Source organism: Lontra canadensis, unplaced genomic scaffold (genome assembly GCF_010015895.1).
Source record: "Lontra canadensis isolate GAN:19392208 unplaced genomic scaffold, GSC_riverotter_1.0 scaffold78, whole genome shotgun sequence".
Taxonomy (NCBI): domain Eukaryota; kingdom Metazoa; phylum Chordata; class Mammalia; order Carnivora; family Mustelidae; genus Lontra; species Lontra canadensis.
Window position 1 is genome coordinate 7,164,200 of NW_022631072.1, and position 21,469 is coordinate 7,185,668.

Here is a 21,469-nt window from a genome sequence, read left to right on the forward strand (position 1 = left end):
CAGCTTTCATAAAGCCAGTGGGATAGGGAGAAATGTGGTTACTAACAGATTACTGAGGTAAAAGTCAGTCAACAGAAATTTACTCTCCTCAAAAGCTGTAAGGCAGTACCTTCTAACTATGTTCCCCTCCGATATATACTGGAAAAAACTGTGCTTAGAATTATCCAAACATAAAACCAGAGAAACTGAGAGGTATGGTTACCTGGTCTAAGCAATTAATAGAATAGATTTTGGTCTTTAAATATATTAATTAGGCCAGCTTACTAACAACCTAAGTATTAACAAATAATAAAGCTCTAATTTAAGTTTAAATGACATGGGAAAGCCATAAACTAATTGCAAATCTTATTTTGCAGGTTAAAAAAAAACCCTGAGGTATTTCAGTGAAATCTATCACCTAACTCACAAAGCTCGTCAAGGGCTAGCTCGAGGAAGGCAGGAGCTTCTGACTAGAAGCAGGAGAGCAAAATGATGCCAGGTTGTGAAGCAAAGACAGCCTGAATCTGAGTCCTGCCTCCATCCCTGTAAGCTATGTGGCCTTCTGTAAGTTACTCTGTGGTGCTTCAGTTTCCTTATCTGTAACACAGGAATTGTAACAGCACCTACATCCAGGTATTTATCTGACGATACCCTGAATACGGGTTAAGTGCTTAGAATAGGAATTTAGAATATAGTATCTGCTCAATTAGCATTTTTTAAATTATGATTGAGCAACATTTCTTTAAACTAGCAATTCTCAAAGTGTGGTCTAAGGATCTCTGAGTTCCCTTGGTCTCCTGTAGGGCGTCTGCAAGAACAAAACTATTTTCATAATACATATAATACAAAAAATCATTTACCTTTTGCATTCTTGTTCTTTCATTGAGAATGAAATTCTGGAGTTTTCCAGAGATTAAAAAATGCATGATAACAGATTAGTAGCAGATATGAGAATCCAGCTGTCTTCTATTAAGCCAGATATTAAAAAGATTCGCAAAAAAATAAAAAAACAATGCCACTTTTATTACTATTACTTTGTTTCAGAAAAATAGCTGTTTTTCATAAAAAATGTTATTAGTGGGCCTCAACAAAAAGTCTTTTTGAATTATACCAACATAAATAGAGTCTATTATCACAATTATCTGCTGCTTCTAAGTCTCATGAGAGAAATCAAGTGGTGCTATAAGGAAGGTATCATAAAGAAGTGGCATTTAAATTGGTCTTTAATGATGAGTAACTTTTAACACACACACACAACATGTTACTTATGTTAACATGTATCAGGTATATTACTATTTTAAATAAGGAAATATTTTGAAAAGTTCTCAGTGTAAATTTCTAATACTATAAATATTGACAGTTATAAACCATATAAACAAAAGCTCACTGGAGTCCTCAGTAATTTTTAAGATTGTAAAGGATCCTGAGACCAAAAATTGAAGAACCACTGCTTTAAAAACTATTTTACTAAGTTAAACATGGTATCTCCGAAGTGTACAGTGGGTTTTTATATCATTTTAGAAGATACAAAAAACACTTCTTTTTTAAACACATGACAACAGTTTTGGGGGGGTACCTCTTTATCCAGTAGAGAATATTCAAATTTGAAAATAATTAAGAGGAAAATTAAAAATGTAGTTTATTTTCAATTACCATATTTAACTGAACTTACATGGTATTCCATTTTTTTAAAAAGATTTTATTTATTTATTTGACACACAGAGAGAGAGATCACAAGTAGGCAGAGAGGCAGGCGGGGGGGGGGACAGGCTCCCCGCTGAGCAGAGAGCCCGATGTGGGGCTCGATCCCAGGACCCTGGGATCATGACCTGAGCCGAAGGCAGAGGCTTTAACCCACTGAGCCATCCAGGTCCCCCGGTATTCCATTTTTTAAAAAAGGATCTTCCTAAGAGTGTTAGATTCTCCAAGAGTAAGAGAGAAAGGTTAATAAGAACACAGAAAAGCAGCTAACCTATGGCTAGGGACTCACGTAAATTTTTTATTTATTTGTAAATCTCCTACTACGTGTTGCAGATATTTTGTTAATAAAGCTATAGAATTCATGAGGTTTTAATGAAAAGAAAGATAGACAATTTGCTTTTCAGGCTTTATAATAGAGAAAATGAAACATGGCTAAATTTGCTAAGAGGTTCATTTACAGTAAATATTGTATCTTGAGAGCCCTAGAGAAGAATGTGACACTGATACAATAAACAGTATCACTATTTACTAGTCCACGTGGATTCTTATGGAAATTTCAGAAAGTAATGAACAAAATAAAACAAAAATGATGCCCAGAGATACTGAATTACTAAATCAATCTAACATAATTTGGAAATCTGGATGAAAAGTTGAAAATGCAACAATATGCAATCATAGATTAACTGGTGAAGTGAAGAAACTGATACAGGGAAGTAAAAACCACAGCCAAAATATTTAGCATATTCAAATTAGCTAAGAAATTCATGCTGCTAAAATCTGAAATTGCCTAAATGGCTCAAAATAATCTTTAAGTATTGTCCTGATTATATTTGAAGATAAAACAAACTTCCTATTTCTTTAAACCCAAAGAGCAGTTTTATTCACTCATATTTATTTGTTCTTACAATCAAAATTACTGAGTAAGCACTACACATAAGGGTAATTGGTAAATATTTATTAAACTCCAACTGTCCTAAATGCTTTGCAATGATTACTACATTTCACCCTTGGCACCTTACAAGGCAGGGACTATTATAATCCCCATTTTACTAGAGAAAATTGAGATAAATTTCTCAAAGTCACATAGCTTACAGGAACAGAGCGTTCTGACTCCAGATCTAGCATTTATTACTACTACACTCAATTGTGCCAGGAACTGTGTAATTCAGTTACACTTTTCACCAATATTTAAGTCTTTAGAAGAGAATTCATCTTTACAATTTTTATTCTACATTAAAAAAAAATCAGAAATAACTGTTTCTTAAAAAATAGCATTTTGTTGCTTTTAAATGATCAGAAAAGTTGATCCCAATAATAACAGCATTCAAAAGAAAAGAAAACCCAGTAAGTCAAAACACATATCATTCTGTTAAAAAAACAAACAAACAAAAAACTATCTTAAGTTCCTGTTTGGTCTGGAATAGGTAGAAACCCATAAATGGAAATCTGTCTGCCTGATCACCTATGGAGAAAGCAGGAAATCCCATGAGTTTTAAAACACTGCCTAGTCACAAGAATAAAGCAGACATCAGTACAGTAAGAGAAGTGCTACATCCATGCTCATGTCACATGTATGTATATACCTATACACGAAGCACAGCCAAAGGTCAAATGTCTGGCCAACCTACCTTGCCAGTGATTCGTTATATAGAATACAGTTCCTTAAGCAGGGATCCAATTAATCAAAAAATGAAGGTTGGGCAAATTATTAACATTTTACCTAGCCAAAGTAACTATATACTATGAAAATGTCTAACAATCAGAAATTAGACAATGGGAACTAAGAAGTCTGGAAAAGATTTAGTGATGGGCCATTTTTTTTTTTGCATTTTTGCAAGTATATAATTCAAAAAATATATTTAAAATGAACCAAAAAAAGGATAAATGAAATATTTCTCCAAATTATCCACTGTCTCTTAAATATACCAAAATTTGCTAACCAGGTCCTTAAAACCCGTGACCTTAAATTTAGACAAAAAACGAAAAACAAAAAAAAAAAACCAAAAACCAAACAACAACATAAAAAGCACTCCAGAATTTTTATTTGCTAACCACTGTAAGACAAACTTTCTTTGCTGTCCATCAACGAATCAGGACAGATTTTAAATAGCATATAGTTAACTCTTAAGATAAAATTTCATTTTTCTACTAGGAAAATTTTATTTTATTTTTATTTTTTACCATTTTAGGAAACCTAAATTAGGTTAATAAAAAAAAAACCAACTTCATTGTATTTAACTGAAGTTCAGCCTAAATCAAAACTAATATCATTTCTTTAGGTTGTCATTCAAGGTCTTTTCTCTGTGTTGAGAAAAGATAGGGTATTTAAACATTTAGTCTATAAAAAAAGGAGGGAGACATGATTTTGCATTATCTTTAAGTCTGAGCTACTCTTTAGTCACCATTTCTCAAGTGCTTACAGTATGGGTGTATGTATACTTCTCAACTCTCTAATGTAAGTGAAATCATATGCTGACATTTTAGGTTGTTGTGATTATTAATACCTACATTGCTGGGAGATTTCGGCAATTTAAACAGTATTTCCTTACAAATTAGATTTCAAAATGATAATCTCTTCATGAACTCAGGAAATGAGAACCTACTGGGAACAGCAAGAGTCCTGTCCCCCCTTACCGCGCTGACTCAGGACTGCGAGCAACTTAAACTGTTACACCTTGCAAGCTGCGTTTTCACCCCAGTGCTGCATCACCCAGACAGTGCCTGGCATACAGGAGGTCTTTAATAATTGTTGGATTTACTTCCTGCATGAATTGATAATGCTTAAGACCCTAGACACATTTTAACTACTATCTACTTTTTGAAAAGCTCTTAACAGCTAAAAGTCAGGATAGAGATTTCTAAACAGTGTGAATATTCGCAGCTATTTTCAGAGCTGCACACCTGGAATATGCGCCAGCGCAAGTTTTATAAGGAATAACCAGGCCCACTTTAAAAATAAAAGAAAAAGAATCCTGAAACATACATTATTTTAGCTGGAATGTACTTCATTTTTTCTAACAAGTAAGGTCTACAAAGTAGCTTGATATAAAAAATTTAAGATGACTGTCCCCATTAGAACAATTACCGACTAAATGATTAGCAAAGCAGCAATGAAGAAAAGTTAAAAGCATATTATAAAACATACCTACCAGACTTTACTTCTGGAAGTATTAAAATATATCATATATTAAGTATTATATATAATAAAATATACAATATAAATACAAAATAGAATACGTTAAAACATAAAGTAACTTAACTATTCTTGAATTTAAATTTAATTTAAAAAGAACTTTACTTACTTGTTTGCACCCAAAAAGTAACTACTTTGGTGTCCTTGTCCATATTCTAGCTGTAGATCCTAAGAGTATAAAATAACATATTAAGCAAAAGAGTAGTATATTACAAATCATGATACACAAATATATATATTTCAAGAGAAGACCCAGACTGCAAATAAATCTGTATTGCTATATGTTCTTTAACAAAAAAAGGCATAGTAGGACTTCCAACAATAAAAGATGTCAGAAGTCTGTAGTTGTGGTTTACATATTTATTTAAGTTCAGTATTTTTCTGGGACTTTGTCTGAGTAATATATGCAAGTTTCATTTATGGTTATTGCTTTTGTAATTAAAATTTGTAAAAATCAGTTTTTAGAAAGAAAAATGCTCAAATAAGACATTTGACATCGAGCTATAATGAAGCAAAAATGATTACAGAAGAGAACAAGCAACAAAAATCTTGACCTTGTATGTAAGATCTGCAATAATGCTGTATATATACACACATTCACATATTTCTATTATTGCTTCATGCAGGTAATAATTTTAATTAATTAATTAATTTATTTATTTGAGAGATGGAGAGAGACCACAAGTAGGCAGAGCAGCAGGCAGAGGGAGAGGGAGAAGCAGGCTCCCTGCTGAGCAAGGAGCCCGATGCAGGGCTCGATCCCAGGACCCCGGGACCATGACCCGAGCCAAAGGCAGCTGCTCAACTGAATGAGCCATACAGATGCCCCACAGATAATAATTTTTTAAAGATATAGAATAGGGTGCTCCTTTTAAGTAAATTATATAGATGAACATGCACAAGGTTGTAATTACACTTAAAGGGTTTTTAGTAATTCTTTAGAGAGTTAAGTAGCAAAACGAGTATCCTTAACTAAACATTTCCACTGAATGCTACACGTTGTAGAGAGTTAAGAACTGAAATTTAAAGGGACTAACAATATATCTCCTCAACTCAAATGCCTTCTTGAGGGAAAAAAAAGTTTTCTAACAACAATGTAAAGTACAAAGTAAAGCTTCCCTTCCTCTCCCCTTAAGTCACTGTATTTCAAGCATGGTTTTAATAATGAAGGGGGACTACTTAACATTTTAAATGAATTTTATTTTCACTAGAATATAGTGTACTTAAAGTGTTTTCTAATTATACAAGATATTGCCAAATGCAAAATTATACAAGATATTGCTAAATCCTGATACCTCCTTTGACTAGCCTTCCAACACTGTGCAGGAAAAGGTGCAACCTTTTCCGTGTCTCCACATCATTTAATACCCAGTTGTCTAGCATTTAGACTGCCTTTTAATTAATTCATTTACCAGTCTATAAAAATAGGAGCCAGGCTGTGAGCTCCTCAAACAAAGGGAAACTGTTAAATCCATCTTTCTTCCCTAACAGCCCAGGATCTAGAATAGTACCTAGTACACACTAACTAGGCCCTTAAAATAAATGCTTGCTTAAACACCGACAGTTTAATTTCCTGTAAAGAGACAACTAACACTTCAGCCTCGTTAAGATACACAAATTCTAGGTCACAAAAATACGAAGCCCAGCGATATAAGGATTCTAAGCAATACAGTGCATTTAAGTAAAAAGCACTTTAACATTTAAGTACTCCAGCACCTGTCAAAAAGATAACTGATGAAAAACAAAACCAAAACCCTGGTTCAGACAAGACTCAAATTCTGTCTTCTTCAATATTTGCTTCCATGCGTAATAAATGTTCTTACATAATAAATGACAGAAAAGATAAAAATCACAAATAAGATTAGTCAACTCTCACATGGGTATCACAAAAATTCCAATGAAAAAGGATACCTGTTCTAACTGATAATAATGCATCTTAATAGGATGATAGCACTGTTATCATAAGACTGCCACAGAATTATGCCGCACAATTGAAGTGGTCATGACTTTGTACAGGAACTTTTAAACTTTGGCATTCGGGAAAGAGAAGGACTAATCTCAATGAATGCACTTCTAAATTCAAGTTTGTTTTCTTCAGCTATAGGTAACTATACCACCTCTATCATACCAGCAATCTCTTTAGCCAACAGAATCTCTTAAGCCCTTATCAAATGATGGCTTCTAAAAGCGTGCATTTGTGTAGAGTGCCCATGGTTTCTGTTACATGAACATAGATTTGGCTGTTGTAGGAAGAGTCACCTTACAATACATGACAACTACCAGGTTGATGATAATGATTTTTAAGAAAAAAATCAACTGAAATTAGCAGACTACTTAGGAAGGTAAGAAAGGAATCTAAAATAACTAGTGTAGTATTTTAACAGAAAAATTGAACATAGGTTCATATGCAGAACAATATTCAGGCTAGGAAGAAGCTGTAGATACATCCATGGCAGATGATTAAGTGTATCATGTATCAAGCCCTACCAGGAAAGCAAAAATTAAAAGGGGCTGATTCTTTATTAATTCCTTCTCCATAAATCAAGTTATGTTTTTAGCAACCATGGAACAAAAACAATGTCCTAGGAATGTCATCAAGTAAAAGAATTATACTAAGTCCTTTTATAAGCATTTAATCTCATTTAGCTCCACTATTACTTACTTAGAACCCTATTATATGCCAGAATTCAGACAGTAAATCATTCAAGAAAAATAAGAAGAAATAAAAAGGAAAGGAAGAAAAATAAAATTTGGGCAAAGTCAGTATCTATTTATATATCTTCAAAACAGTCTAAGAAAGATTGATCTAAAATGCTTGTCAAGAAGTACTTGGAAGCTATACTGTAACAGAAAAATGCTACCAAAATCATGCTTGGAAAAGCACTCAAGATAACCCTACATGATGGCAAAATACAGGAAACCTTTGTAAGCTAAATAAGAATATATTTGAACATGCCAAGAGAGATATAAAAAAAATGAGCAGCACAAATGAGACATCAGTTTATTAACGAATGACAATGTTTACACGGTAGTCAAATAAGTAACAAGGACTGAAAACACACAATGGCCTCCTCATATAGATTCAACCTGAATGCTCAAGCAAAAATTGAAGGTGGTCACTTTAGCGCAATGAAAATCTTTTTAGGTCAGAAAAAGCCCAACTTCAGTTTTAATGAATGGAGAAGCACAGAAAGCACTGAAAAAAAAAAAAAAATAAAGGACAGAACATAGAACAGCAGAAAAGGAAAATACATGCTCAAGAAATTCTTATCACTGTTTTTTTAATAAACCCCTTAGGAGGTTGCAAAGTCTACACCTGATGAAAAAAACAGCAGAAGTTAATAGAACTGATACAACTGGCTACAGAAACATAAAAAATACTTAAGCAATTTATTTTAACCAACAAAAAAGAGAACAGCACAAAAGGAGAGTATTTTTTCTCATCAAAAAATGAAAAAATTATAATATGAATAAAGTCATTTTAAGACACTTTTTAATATGGTAATTTATAGAAGTAAAAAACAACTGAATCATGGACAAATCAAAAAAAGATTTTATTTTTTAAAAAATAGAGAAGCTAGTGAGGTCAGAACACTAACAGATGAGCACTAAGCAGTATTCATGACTTACATGTCCAACTTGGAAATAAAGATCAGCAGGGTAGGTTTGCCATTCCAGAAAATGTGTTATCATTGTGCAGCTATGAAATGAATTCTCCTTAGAAACTGTCTTTATTAAGTATCAGGTAAGAAGAGTAACCACACCACCAAAGCTTAATGATAAGTAACAGTTTAACAAACTTGAAATAAACAAAGTTAGTATTTACTGTACTTTTTCAGAATAAATTAAACTTTTTAGACTTTTCAGTTTCAACCTAATTAAGGGGTAATTTTAAAGTACTTTTGTTATGTTTACTGATAATGATCTACTGGGTTTATCTTTCTGATGTTTTTAATTAGAATTAAAATATTTTGTTCTTACTTTTTCAGGCATAACTTATGTTTCTTCAGAGCAAAGATTATGTTACTATTTATGTTCCTCCAAAGCAAATAATATAGTGTTTTGCATATAGTTAACTTTAAGTATATTTTTCATTGGTATATGGGCTAAAATATCCAGTAAAATTAGGCAAACTAGAAAAAAATTGGCCATCAGTTAAATAGATGTGTAATCTTCTAATCTGAAGACAGGATTTTTTTGCATCAGATAAATCCATTTTATGGTTATGGGCCAAACTCTTACTAATTTTTAAAATAATATATTTTATTGAATCAGCATATCCAAAGTACTATCATTCCACCATGTAATAAATATAAAAATGATTAAGGATATGTTTCCATTTCTTTCTTTTTAATTGAAGTAGAGGTGACACATATCACATTAGTTTCAGGGGTACAACACGTGATTCAAAACCTCTATACATTACGCAGTGCTCCCCACCACTGCAGCTGCCTTCTGTCACCACAAGTTATTACAACACCGACTATATTCCCTATGTTGCACTTTTATCCCCGTGACTATTTATTCTGTAACTGGAAGCCTATACCTCCCACTCCCCTTCACCCATTCTGACCATCTCTCACCCCCTCTCTTATGGCAACCACCAGCTTGTTCTCTGTATTTAGGGGTGTGTTTCTGCTTTTTTTTTTCCCCCCTTTTTGGCTTGTCTGTTCACTACTTTTTTAGATTCCACTTGTGAGTGAAATCATATGGTATTTGTCTCTGATTTATTTCACTTAGCACACCTCCTAGGTCCATTCACGGTTTTGCAAATGGAAAGGTCTTATCCTTTTTTTAATTGCCGAGTAATTAATATTACAGGGTGTGTGTGTGTGTGTGTGTGTATGTGTGTCTACCACATCTTCTTCAGCCATTCATCTATCTATGAACACTTAAGTTTCAACGTTTTGGCTACTGTAAATAATGCTGCAATAAACAGAGGGGTCCATATATCCTTTAAAATGAGTGTTTTCATTTTTTTGGTATCTCTAATTTTAATTTTTTTCAGGAACCTCCACACTGTTTGCCACAGTGGCTGCACTAATTTGATTTACATCCCCACTTAATAAAGTGCACAAGGGCTCCTTTGTCCCATATCCTTGCCAGCACTTATTATTTCTTGATTTTTTGATTCTAGCCACTCTGACAGGTCTTGAGGTGATATCCCATTGTGGTTTTGATTTGCATTTGCCTAATGATTAGTGTTGCTTAACATCTTTCCATGTGACTGTTGGCTATCTGCTGTCATGGGAAAATGTCTATTCAGGTCCTCTGCTCATTTTTTAACCAGATAAGTCTTTTTTTTGGTGTTGTGAATTTTTTTTAGATATTTTGGATATTAACGCCTTATTGAATATATCATTTGCAAATATCTTTTCCCATTCGACAGGTTACATTTTCGTTTTGCCAATGGTTTCCTTGTCTGTGCAAAAGCTTCTTATTTTGCTGTAGTCCCAATAATTTATTTTTGCTTTTGTTTTCCTTGTCTCAAATATCTAGAAAACTGTTGCTAAGGCAACAAAGGAGATTACTGCCTATGTTTTCTTCTAGAAGCAAAATTCGTATTATTTAATTATTGTATCATGGTGAGGCTTTTTAACTTTGGCATCTTCTCAAAATCTCCAGACCTTTTTTTTACTAACAATTCTGGAAATCAAGCTTTGTTCTCCTGGTTTCATACATTATGATTATCTAATTAAAACAAATCTCTGTACTGTAATAATGAAAATTGAGATGTAATAGTCTCAATTCACTTACAAAATTATAAAAATGAAGACCCTTACCACTTAAAACAATAAGAAATCACTGATGGTACAGGACATTTAAGCAGCAAAGTCTTTAAAGGGGTAAATGTTTTGGGGTGCCTGGGTGGCTCAGCTGGTTAAGGGTCTGGACTCCTGGTTTCAGCTCAGGTCAAGATCTCAGGGTCATGAGCTTAAGCCCCCCACAGGTTGCACTCAGCATAGAGTCGGCTTGAGATTCTCTCCCTCTCCCTCTGCCCCTTCCCTTGCACATGTGTGTGGACTCCCTCTAATAAATAAATAAATGAATAAATAAAATATTTAAAAACAAACAAACAAAAAAAAGGGGGTAAATGCTTCCTCTGGGTCCCAAAAGATTTATAGTTGTCATCTTGGTGCCAAGTGCCTACTAAGATGACAGCCAGACATTTTGGGTTCATCAGGTTTCTAGTGGCAACAAGTATTTCTAACAGCTGGAAATCTTGCTCACAGTGCTAAAGTTTTAGGACTGGTGAAATCAGGCAACTGAAATAGCTATGGACACTTCATACCCATTAGGATAGCTGTCATGACACAGACATATACACAAACACATCCCCAAAATAACAAGTGTTGATGAGGATGTGGAAGAATTGGAGCCTTTGTGCACTGCTGGTAGGAATCGTAAAATGACACAGCTGCTACGAAAGTGGCATGGTGTTTCCTTCAGAAATTAAATGTAGAATTATTACATGATGCAGCAGTTCTCCTTCTTGCTACATGCCCCAAGGACTAAAAGTAGAATCTCGATAGATACTGCATACCCATGTTGACAGCAGCACTATTCACAACAGTCAAAAGGTGAAAGCAAGCCAACTGTCCACGACAGATGAATGAACCAACAAAATGTGGTACAGAGGGACGCCTGGGTGGCTCAGTTGGTTGGACGACTGCCTTCGGCTCAGGTCGTGATCCCGGAATCCCGGGATCGAGTCCCACATCGGGCTCCCAGCTCCATGGGGAGTCTGCTTCTCCCTCTGACCTTCTCCTCGCTCATGCTCTCACTGTCTCGCTCTCAAATAAATAAATAAAATCTTAAAAAAAAAAAGTGGTACAGATGAGCACGCGCACACGCGCACATACACACACAAACACACACACACACAGAGGAATACCGTTCAGCCTTAAAAAGGAAATTCTGGTACATGAAACAACATGGATGAATCTTTAAAGATGTGACATGATATTAAATGAAGGGAGCCAGTCACAAAAGGACAAATATTGTATGATCCCACTTATATAAGGTATATTAAAGAGACAGAAAATAGAATGTGGTTGCCAGGAGCTGGAAGGAAGGGGAATGGGAGTTCTTGTTTGATGGGTAAGGAGCTGCAGTGTGGGAAGATGAGAACGTTTTGGGGGTGGATAGCGGTGATGGGTGCACAACAATATGAATGAACTTAATGCCACTGGACTGTGCACTTAAAAACGGCTACAGTGGTAAATTTTGAGATATGTCTATTTTACCACAATAAAAAAATAACTATGGAACATATATATGTTCAGTAAAAAGAGAGATCATGAGTGCGAGCTCAGTATTCATGGAAAAAACAACCTGATGCCATGGGGTAGAGGTAACACGGACAATGGTGTTAGGTTTGAATTCCTGAGCCAGGCTGCCTCAATCAAACCCCACCTTGGCCATCACTTAGCTGGGTGGTAAGATCAATTTCAACTTTTTTTTTTTTTTTTAAAGGTTTTATTTGTTTATTTGACAGACAGAGATCACAGGTAGGCAGGGAGGCAGGCAGAGAGAGAGGAGGAAGCAGGCTCTCTGCCAAGCAGAGACCCCGATGCGGGGCTTGATCCCAGGACTCTGGGATCACGACCTGAGCCGAAGGCAGAGGCTTAACCCACTGAGCCACCCAGGTGCCCCTCAACTTCTTTATACCTTAAATCCCCTCCTCTGTAAAATAAGGATTTTAAGTTATTATATTTGAAGTGATTAGAATGTCTTGTGTTTAAAAACTTGTAGATAAATGTTAGCTTTTATTATCATCAAAAGTGAACTTTTGAAGACTGATTTTATAAACTGTAGAATGTGACAAATATGTCGTTCATCCCTCTTCTGCCAGGACTATCTAACTAGTTGACTGTCCCTAAAGCCCTCTATCATAAGAAACTCCTGACGACTTGGGGGTAGGGGCAATTCAGGGAACAGAACCAAGACAGCTTATTTGGGTTACTAGGCTAGTTCCAGAAACATAGGGCACAGAAAGGAGTAACTGTAATTCTAGACTATGTTTCTGGGTTTGTTGTTATTTTTTCTAGACAATATTGATAAGTAAGTCAATTTAAACTTCTGATTCTGTGGTTTTATTTCCACAACGAATTTCACTGTCATTCTAGCCTACATATGTGTAATTCTAAAAAAATCTTTAATCTGAAAATTACTGTTTTCTTCAGACATTTCATCTCTCTTGCCCCTTTGGACAGTTAATTCTCAATCCTTACACCTTCTGGTCCTCTCTGGATCATCTGATGCATCCTTCTTTCTTTTTTGACAGTCCATGTACTGATTCTTCCAGCTTTTCAACTGCTTCTTCCCTCTCTCCCATGTTGGTTCTACCATTAACCGCAAAACACAGAGATCACCCATCATGGTAAACTGTTTTCTGCACTCCATCCTCCTTCAGCCCTAACTAGTGAACATATGCAGTCTCATGGTTCCATCTACCATTTCTTCTTTGATGACTTCAATCTTCCTCTTTTGAGCTAATCCCATAATTCTAGTAGTAGTATGGCCACTTCTGGAATTTCAGCTCTTTATCTGCCATCTCTCAAAACGGTGGTCCGTGCTGATGACCATTCCCATATCAATTCCCATGAAACATTGGAGGCATCCGCCCATTCTCCTCCTGAAGAATCTATAATGGTTCCTACAATGAAATCAGTCCTAGTCCCTTCCAGAGGCCAGATAAGCCACATTAACCCAAAAGCATTTCTCTGATTTCCATAGCGCGTATTATATATGTTAGCCTCTTGTCATTAACAGTCACCACCTGTTGGCAAGCCACTGCATATTTTGTTGCATGGCTGGAAGTTTGTATGCCCAAATATTTTTTGCCCATCAAGACAACTTCCTCCCAGAGAAATTATGTGTAAATAGTCTCCTCCGCTTTCTACAAATATTATAAGGCATAGATTTAAGAATGTATATAATCATTTAAGCCAACCAGAATTGAAAGAAGTACGTTATTAAAGCAGAGAGAAAGGGAAGAGAAGGAAAATTCCAATGAAAAGGCAAAAAGTAAAATCTAGGAGTAAATATGGAGGCAACTTGGAGCCTTGGCTAGCTACAGAGGAAAAAAAAAAAACATTTAATAGCAACTATTAAAAGTAGTATTTATTTAATATTTACCAGGGTTAATTTTACTCTTTTCTTACCTAATGATAACACAGCCTTAATATTTATAACTTCAGGGAGGCTTTAAAAATCCCAATTTCAGCCTGAGAAAACTGGATATTACTTAATGCTACAAAGTTAAAATTTCATCTGAGACTCATTTCATTGTTAATTAGGGATGCTATTTTTAAAAATTATATGGAAACATTAATATATAATATATAAAAGTTGTTTAATATATATGAATGGATATGTGTATATATATATATATACACACACGCACATATATATGTGGATGGCTTCTAGTTCATTAAAATAAGTCACAGTATTAAAACTCAACATTTTTGTATGAAGAAGTAATTTAAAAAAAATACATATGAGAAAACCGAGTACTTTTCATTAAAAAAGGAAAAATTTAAAATTTTTTATTATAATATATTTGAGTAGACAAATCTACTTAACTTGATTTGGAAAAAAATGGCTATAATCAATATAAGGAACCTTGCTAAATGGCAGGTACTTAAAAAATAATGCTTAAACTGGTTCATTAAAATTGGACAAAATATTTGATCAAAAAAACCAAAAACAATTAAGACTAAACAATGCTGACAAAGAAAATCAGAAGATAAGAAATACCAGATTAGATCTTGCAGTGTAGTATATTTCTTCTGAACTGTCCAAAAAACCATCACTGTCGGGCTGTTTAGCAGAGACCAAGAAACCCAAGTTATTTACACTTAGACTAAAAGCCACAAAGTCACAAAGGGAAACTGTCACAAGTGAGGTAAGTCCTGCTAACATAATTTTATTAAGGCAAATGTGAAGTCAAATCATATCAAGGAGCTTCTAAAATATCAATAATGCAACAACTTTGCTCTGTGATGCAGTTATTAAATTAGTACAGAATTTAAATACATGCAATGCCAACTTAAAAATAGAAACAGAAAACTCCAACTGCCTTAACAAAATACTATTAGCAGTTATAAACATCACTAGATTACTTTTTGTTCTTAACCTTCTTTCATCCTCTACATAAATGTTGGGCTTAAGTATTTTAATATAATCACTTAAAGAATTTTTACTTAACACTCCTTTCCTCCATGCTGGTATACTGAATCAGAATAACTCCATAATTTAAAGGCTAAAGATACACTTTGTACGTATGCGTTTAGTCAAATGGGATAAAAATAAGCGTTAAATTTAAGAAGAAAGTTCCCATTTCAATCCTTAGTACTTATTCACAGTTACTTCCTTCTCATTACTGAATAGGAAAGAAAAAAATGAAACCTACAATCTGGAGCTGCAGGAAACTATTTCATTAAGATTAATTTTGTTGTTTAAGTCTTACTTTTTATTCTTCCATAGAATATTATCATCTCAAATATTTGCAAAACATGTTGCTTCTAAGACTGCTTCTAAAAATATATTATCATATGCCTGGAAGGCATATATAAAACATTAAAAAGAATCATGAAAAGAACTTCATGTAGTTAGCAAAGCCTTAAATGAATGACAGATTTGATCTACTGTGTATGCCTAGACTCTCCTGAGTTTTAGTCCAGATCTGACTCTACCCTGATGTTTAGAAAACTGGCTTACACTCTTAAAAGACTGCCCATAAATTCAGTGAGATGTGTTTTTATTGGCCCAACATCCTAATTTAAAATAGTGTCATTTATCCCAATAAATGCATATATAAAAAATATATATATTTAAATATATATAAATATTAAATGTATTAATTATTATTATATTATATATTATATATTATAATATATTATATTAATATAAATATATTAATTAATTAAATATATTAAATATATATATTAAAATATATATTAAAAAGCCCCTCAAAAGCTGTGAAACAAAAATGGAAGAAAAAAAAAAAGAGGCCAACATTAAAAACATGTAATCAGAGAATGATAAAACTAGTTTCTCCTAATTTTGAGAATATTCAATTTCAGCAACACAGATTTATTTTTTATAAATTTCAGAATTACTTACCTTTTTATTTCCCCAAGTGCTTTTGAAAATATCAATAACTAGATTTTTTTAGTCAGTACCAATATCACAAAGACTAATTAAAATATTTATTTTCAGTGTTAACATTCCAAGACTACACTACTTACAAGTTCATGATGTGGTTCTGTTTCCTTCCTTAAGGGTGGATCAAATTTTACCTGGCCAACTAAAAAAGAAAAGAAGTAAAGCCATGATCTGTATCTATGTTCTTAAAGACGTAATACTTTTAAGTTACTCTATGGCAAAACATTTAATTTTATCATCTATCATATAGTGATTACAATCCAAAGATTTAAATGAAAAATCTGTTGGCTGAAAAAAGCCCAATAAAGTCTAGGTAGGATATTAAAGCTTAATCTGTTAATTCTAGACCTCTTCCATAGTAAAAAGAAAGGGAAAAAAAAGATGATTAGCAAAATTACAGTTAGGATCTAACTTGCTACCTTACTGTGACCCAGCACTAACTAAAGGCAATCTAAACTTGGGATTTAGGTGGGTAGACCGCAAATGAGGCAGAGTACTTTTGGAAGCCAGCCTTCAAGATGGCCTCTAACGATTCCTGCCCTCCTGGTGTTCATAAATGTGTGTAGTGCCTTCCCACATGACCAGGGCTGGTCTATGTGACCAAATGAATATGGCAGAGTGATGGCCTATCGCTTCCAAACGAGGCTTCTTCAATAGTGGATTCTTCATACCTGTCCATACACAATCATACAACAAGGACCATAAGGTAACTTTTGGTAAGGTATTAAAATTAATACACATATTTCACCTTGACAGAAGCCTAGTGAACAGCCTTTACCTACATTTGTCATCAATTAGGAAAATTAAATCTATAATAAAGTTGCAAGAGGATAGTTAGTGGATCTACCCGCCTTGTGTTATTGTCACATGTGAACAGTGTGAACAGGCCTGCTTTCCCCGCATGTATTTCTTAAAGGAAGTTTTTACTTATCATATTTAACTGAAGGCAGAGAGGATTCCCAAAAGGGAAAGAATGACACCTTTTCTGCAAATGTGTCCATTTTCAGATGAATGTTGCCTAAACACCATTTAGTTTAATAAGGAGAAAACCTTGGTTGCATGGAGATACCAAGTAACTGTGAACATTAAAACATTATCAAAATAACTTTTCCAAAGCCTGTCTTATAGTTAACAACATTATTATCTATTCTATCACATCTCACATAAAATCATAAAATATTCTAAGAAAGCAGATATTAGAATATGTATAAGATTTAAAAGCCTCAAATATCAAACTCATAAATTATTAAAAGTGGTGGTTGCTATCACAACACACTAGAGGGACATGACACCTTTCTTACTGGCAAACAGGGGAAAAGGGAAGAGGTCTACCACACTTTACCTGCTCCCACCAAAGGAAGGGCATATCAGAACCTCAGAAAAACAGGAGTACTGGCATCTAGTTTCATGTAGCCTATTCAGGCCTATGCAGTTAGAAGCTAAGAATCACTAATACAAATTTGTAAAGAATGATTCAGAAAGAACTGCCCTTTGGAATAAAGAGCCTGATAATATAATTTTTTTAAAGAACTGGATAACAAGATAAAAATACTTTATATTAGATTTTCATTAGTACTGAAAATAAAAAGTTTTCTAAATCAACAACATAGATATCTCTGATCACCATCTGTATTATTAAAGAAATGATAAAGACATCTTGTAATTGCTTTTTGTATATCAGAAAATAGGAAATGCTTATATATATGGGTCATATAACTACATAATTGTGTGTGTGTGTGTGTGTGTGTGTGTTATATACTAAGGTTGTCATTTCCAGAAAAATATGTTTGGAGGGAAATTAGCAAATTTAAATCATCTGGCTTCAGATGGAGCTTTAAAAGGTAATCTTTTTTTTTTTTTTTAAGATTTTATTTTTTTATTTGCCAGACAGAGATCACAAGTAGGTGGGGGGTGGGAGGGGAGCAGGCTCCCTGCCGAGCAGAGAGCCCGATGTGGGGCTCGATCCCAGGACCCTGGGATCATGACCGGACCTGAAGGCAGAGGATTTAACCCGCTGAGCCACTCAGGGGCCCTAAAAGGTAATCTTATATATATTCACACAACCAACTGCTGGCAAACAAGTACCAAATCCCAGTTCTGGGCTTTTTGTACAATGCAAGGTATTTTCTTTCAAGAGTTTCTTTCCTTTTTTTTTTTTTTTTTAATTTTTAATTTTTTATTAACATATAATGTATTGTTAGCCCCAGGGATACAGGTCTGTGAATCGCCAGGTTTACACACTTCACGGCATTCACCGTAGCACATACCCTCCCCAATGTCCATAACCCACCACCCTCTCCTTACCCCCCTCTCCCCAGCAACGCTCAGTTAAGAGTTTCTTTCTTTTAAGAGCATTTTCAAGTAGCACCAGCACAAAGCTTTTCTAAGAACTTAATACACAAGTGTATGGTCCAGCCAAAGTTTCAATGGAAAATCTGCAAAGGATCTGCAGTATAAAATCCACAAGCCATGATGAAGCGGTTTCTGAAACATAGCAGTGTTAGTGAAAGACAACTGGGCTGGAAGTTGAGAGATCCCAGGCTTGCTGTTAACGTGGTGTATGACTTCATCCCACAGGCAAATCTCTGCATCTCTGCATTTCTTTTTCTATTAAATGGTGATAGTGTCTGCCACTACTTATTTAGCTTTTCAGACAAAGAGATGGCTTCATCTTAAAGTATGAAACGTACTATTATCATTACTAACCTAGCTAAAAATTGGGAAAAGTTTCTTTCCAGTAGTTATCTTAAGTTACCATACTGCCTAACTTCACTAGTCATTCTGGATATCAGGTCTCTCAGGATAAATCTTTAACCCATGGAAAACTGTTCCCAGAAGCCTCATGGCACTAAATTAGCATTCTAAGTCACAGAGAATTAATGCTTCCAAGAAGAAAAAAGAAGTTTAGGCACTAGAACTGCAGATTCCCGCTGGCAGAGTTTTCACTGGCTGGTTGACAGCACAGATGCCATGTAAATGAATGGTCTCAGTGGGCCCATAACAAGGGTGTCCGTAAGAAATACCTGGGGGCTCTTTTAAAAGATTCCTGGGCTGACTCAAGACCCAGTGAATCAGGATCTATGGAAAAGTGCGGCTGGAAACCCACTTTTAAAGGTGCTCAGGTCATTCAGATGCTGAGCCAGCTTGCAGATCTCTACACCTCTCCTTGCTATTCAAAGTGTGGCCCTGGAACCATAAACACCTACAGAACTCGGGAGCTTGTGCGAAGTGAAGGACCTCAAGCCCAGCCACAGATCCACGGAATGGGAAACTCTACTTCCACAAGCTCTCTAGGTGAGTCACACACCCACCAGTTTAAGAGACACTGCCTCGATTATCCTGTCCTGCCTGGTCGAGGAATTTTATTCCTCCTCCCAGACTGTAACAACATAAATACATCCGACATCCCCTCTCTTGCCAAAATTCCCCAGGGAACAAGGTAAAGCAAATTCTTTCTGCCTTAATTAAACTCTACATTTAAAAAGATTTACTAAGAAAGACTAATCGGAAGAAAATGAAGCAAAAATAACTGTAACTAAATTACAACTTGAAATCTTATTTCTCATTGTTAAATTACGAAGTGTGTATAGTATATACTTACAGTTTATCTCCGAGCGTGTTTTTTCTTCTCTTACATTTCTACTTGTTGAGTGAATTCTATGCGGTACAGCAACAAGAGGCTAGGAAAGACCAAAATCAATGACATGTGGCATTTGACAATCAAGTCACAGCCTGGTCCACAAAATTACTGAAACGTGAAAGAGATACTCCATTTTATATAAAAATGGGACAAAATATAATGAATCTGTGATTTTTTTTTCCCCCTCAAAAAGAGGCAACTATAAACTGGGAGCTTCTAAGATTATGGATATATTTTGTCCACAGCAATTTCCCAATAAATGTTCTCTGAGTTGAATATATATAAATATATAAAATTGAGTGTTTCAGTAATTCAACAGCGGTTCAAAAGCTGCAGCTTTCCTTGCTGCACAACAGAATTGTTTTAATTTAAAAAATCTGCCTCAAGTTCTTTTACCAAAAATAATGAGATAAATAAAATGAATTGATGCTAAAGGTATTTGTGATCTGTGGTCCTTTTACTTAGTAAACACAATTTTCACCCCTTTATGTTTTTTTTTCCTTGTAGGAGTAGTGCTCTATTTTCTTTCCTTTCACTGTATTAAAATCTCTGTGTATCGCCACACTCAGAGAGAAACATTCGGGCTGGGGAGGGTGGGTGGAGAGGTGGAGCGGTGATGAGTTCTCACTGCTATATCACAGACATTCCTTCAATCTTTTGGGGAGCACAAGGGGCCCTATCTGTAAAGCCTCTGAAACTCCATCCCACACACTTTAAGATCTCACCTTAAGAGGTGATGCCAGCATCTATTTCATGTACCAAACAGGTTTTTTTTCTGCGTGTGAAACGCTTCCCTTGAAGTTATTACCTTTGAAGGAGATACACTCTTAGGCATATCTTCGTGGAAAACATAATTCATAAACACTTGAGCTCAAATGATCAGATTCGAAAGGCAGATCAAGAACAGGACCCAAGTTATTCTCAGTATAGGCACATCTCAGGAAATAAATATGAATCTAAAAGACCCAAATACTGAAAATACTGACGTAGAAAAGTAGTAGCAAAAGTCATTTCAAAACGGAAGTATGTAAACTTGACACATACAGTGATTCGTAGTTTATAAAGCGCTTTCATATACCTGAGCTTATTTTGTCCTCAAAATTAACTTATGAACCTAGTACTATTCTTCATTTTATAGATCAGAACACTGAGACTCAAAATTAGGGTGCCTAGCGAATTAGAAGGAGAGCTGGGGAAAAACCCCTGTACTTCTGATCACAATATATAGTAGCAAAAATAGGTATCATGTCAGGTTAGTCACACAGATTACTATCATCAGTAAACATGAATAAAATCTACGACTGCCTATGAGAACAGTTTTACTTTCCCAGTTTAAATGGTTAATTGTAAAATTATTAAATCTTAGAATGCTGTTCATAGTAAATGGATAAACATGTAGGAGAAGAAAACTCTATCAAGTAAATAATCTATATAAGTTTTTTTGCAAAAAAAAACAAAACACATTCATTCTCATTTGTTTTCAAACTCTTTTACAAACCTTGAACAAAAGGGGCAGATAGCTCATTTAATTACAGCTGTGTAGTGATGGCAAGCTAGAACAATGGTGAATTGATAGGTTCTCTCTGACTTAAGATGATGTGCAACTGTCTGACTACTGACAGCTATCATTCCCGCAGTACCACCAATGAAATTTATACCATTTTAAGTACCTTCCAAAAAGCCTGTGAGGCAGGGTCAAGGCTATCCACAGCAGTTACACACCCAATAACAAAATTCTGCAATGTCACATTTACTAAGTTTATGTTAGGTGCCACAATTACTAG

At 34.8% G+C, this 21,469-nt stretch overlaps 1 protein-coding gene across 10 annotated transcripts in view; it reads right to left on the reverse strand.

Moving 5' to 3' along the window:
- The window catches only part of MAP4K3 (mitogen-activated protein kinase kinase kinase kinase 3), a 187,610-nt gene that overhangs the window by 39,608 nt on the left and 126,533 nt on the right, over nucleotides 1-21,469 (reverse strand). For 5 of the 10 annotated variants that reach the window (XR_004385506.1, XM_032881982.1, XM_032881980.1 and 2 more), the window contains 5 exons: nucleotides 19,647-19,725; nucleotides 16,129-16,187; nucleotides 14,636-14,698; nucleotides 4,983-5,041; nucleotides 840-875 (listed from right to left, as the gene is read on the reverse strand). Coding sequence is in view for 9 of the 10 variants with exons in the window: in XM_032881982.1 (XP_032737873.1) it covers nucleotides 840-875; nucleotides 4,983-5,041; nucleotides 14,636-14,698; nucleotides 16,129-16,187; nucleotides 19,647-19,725 (296 nt within the window). In the remaining variant the exon portion in view is untranslated. The remainder of the gene's footprint in view (nucleotides 1-839; nucleotides 876-4,982; nucleotides 5,042-14,635; nucleotides 14,699-16,128; nucleotides 16,188-19,646; nucleotides 19,726-21,469) is intronic. The other 5 variants (XM_032881984.1, XM_032881981.1, XM_032881986.1 and 2 more) reach the window with 3 other exon arrangements.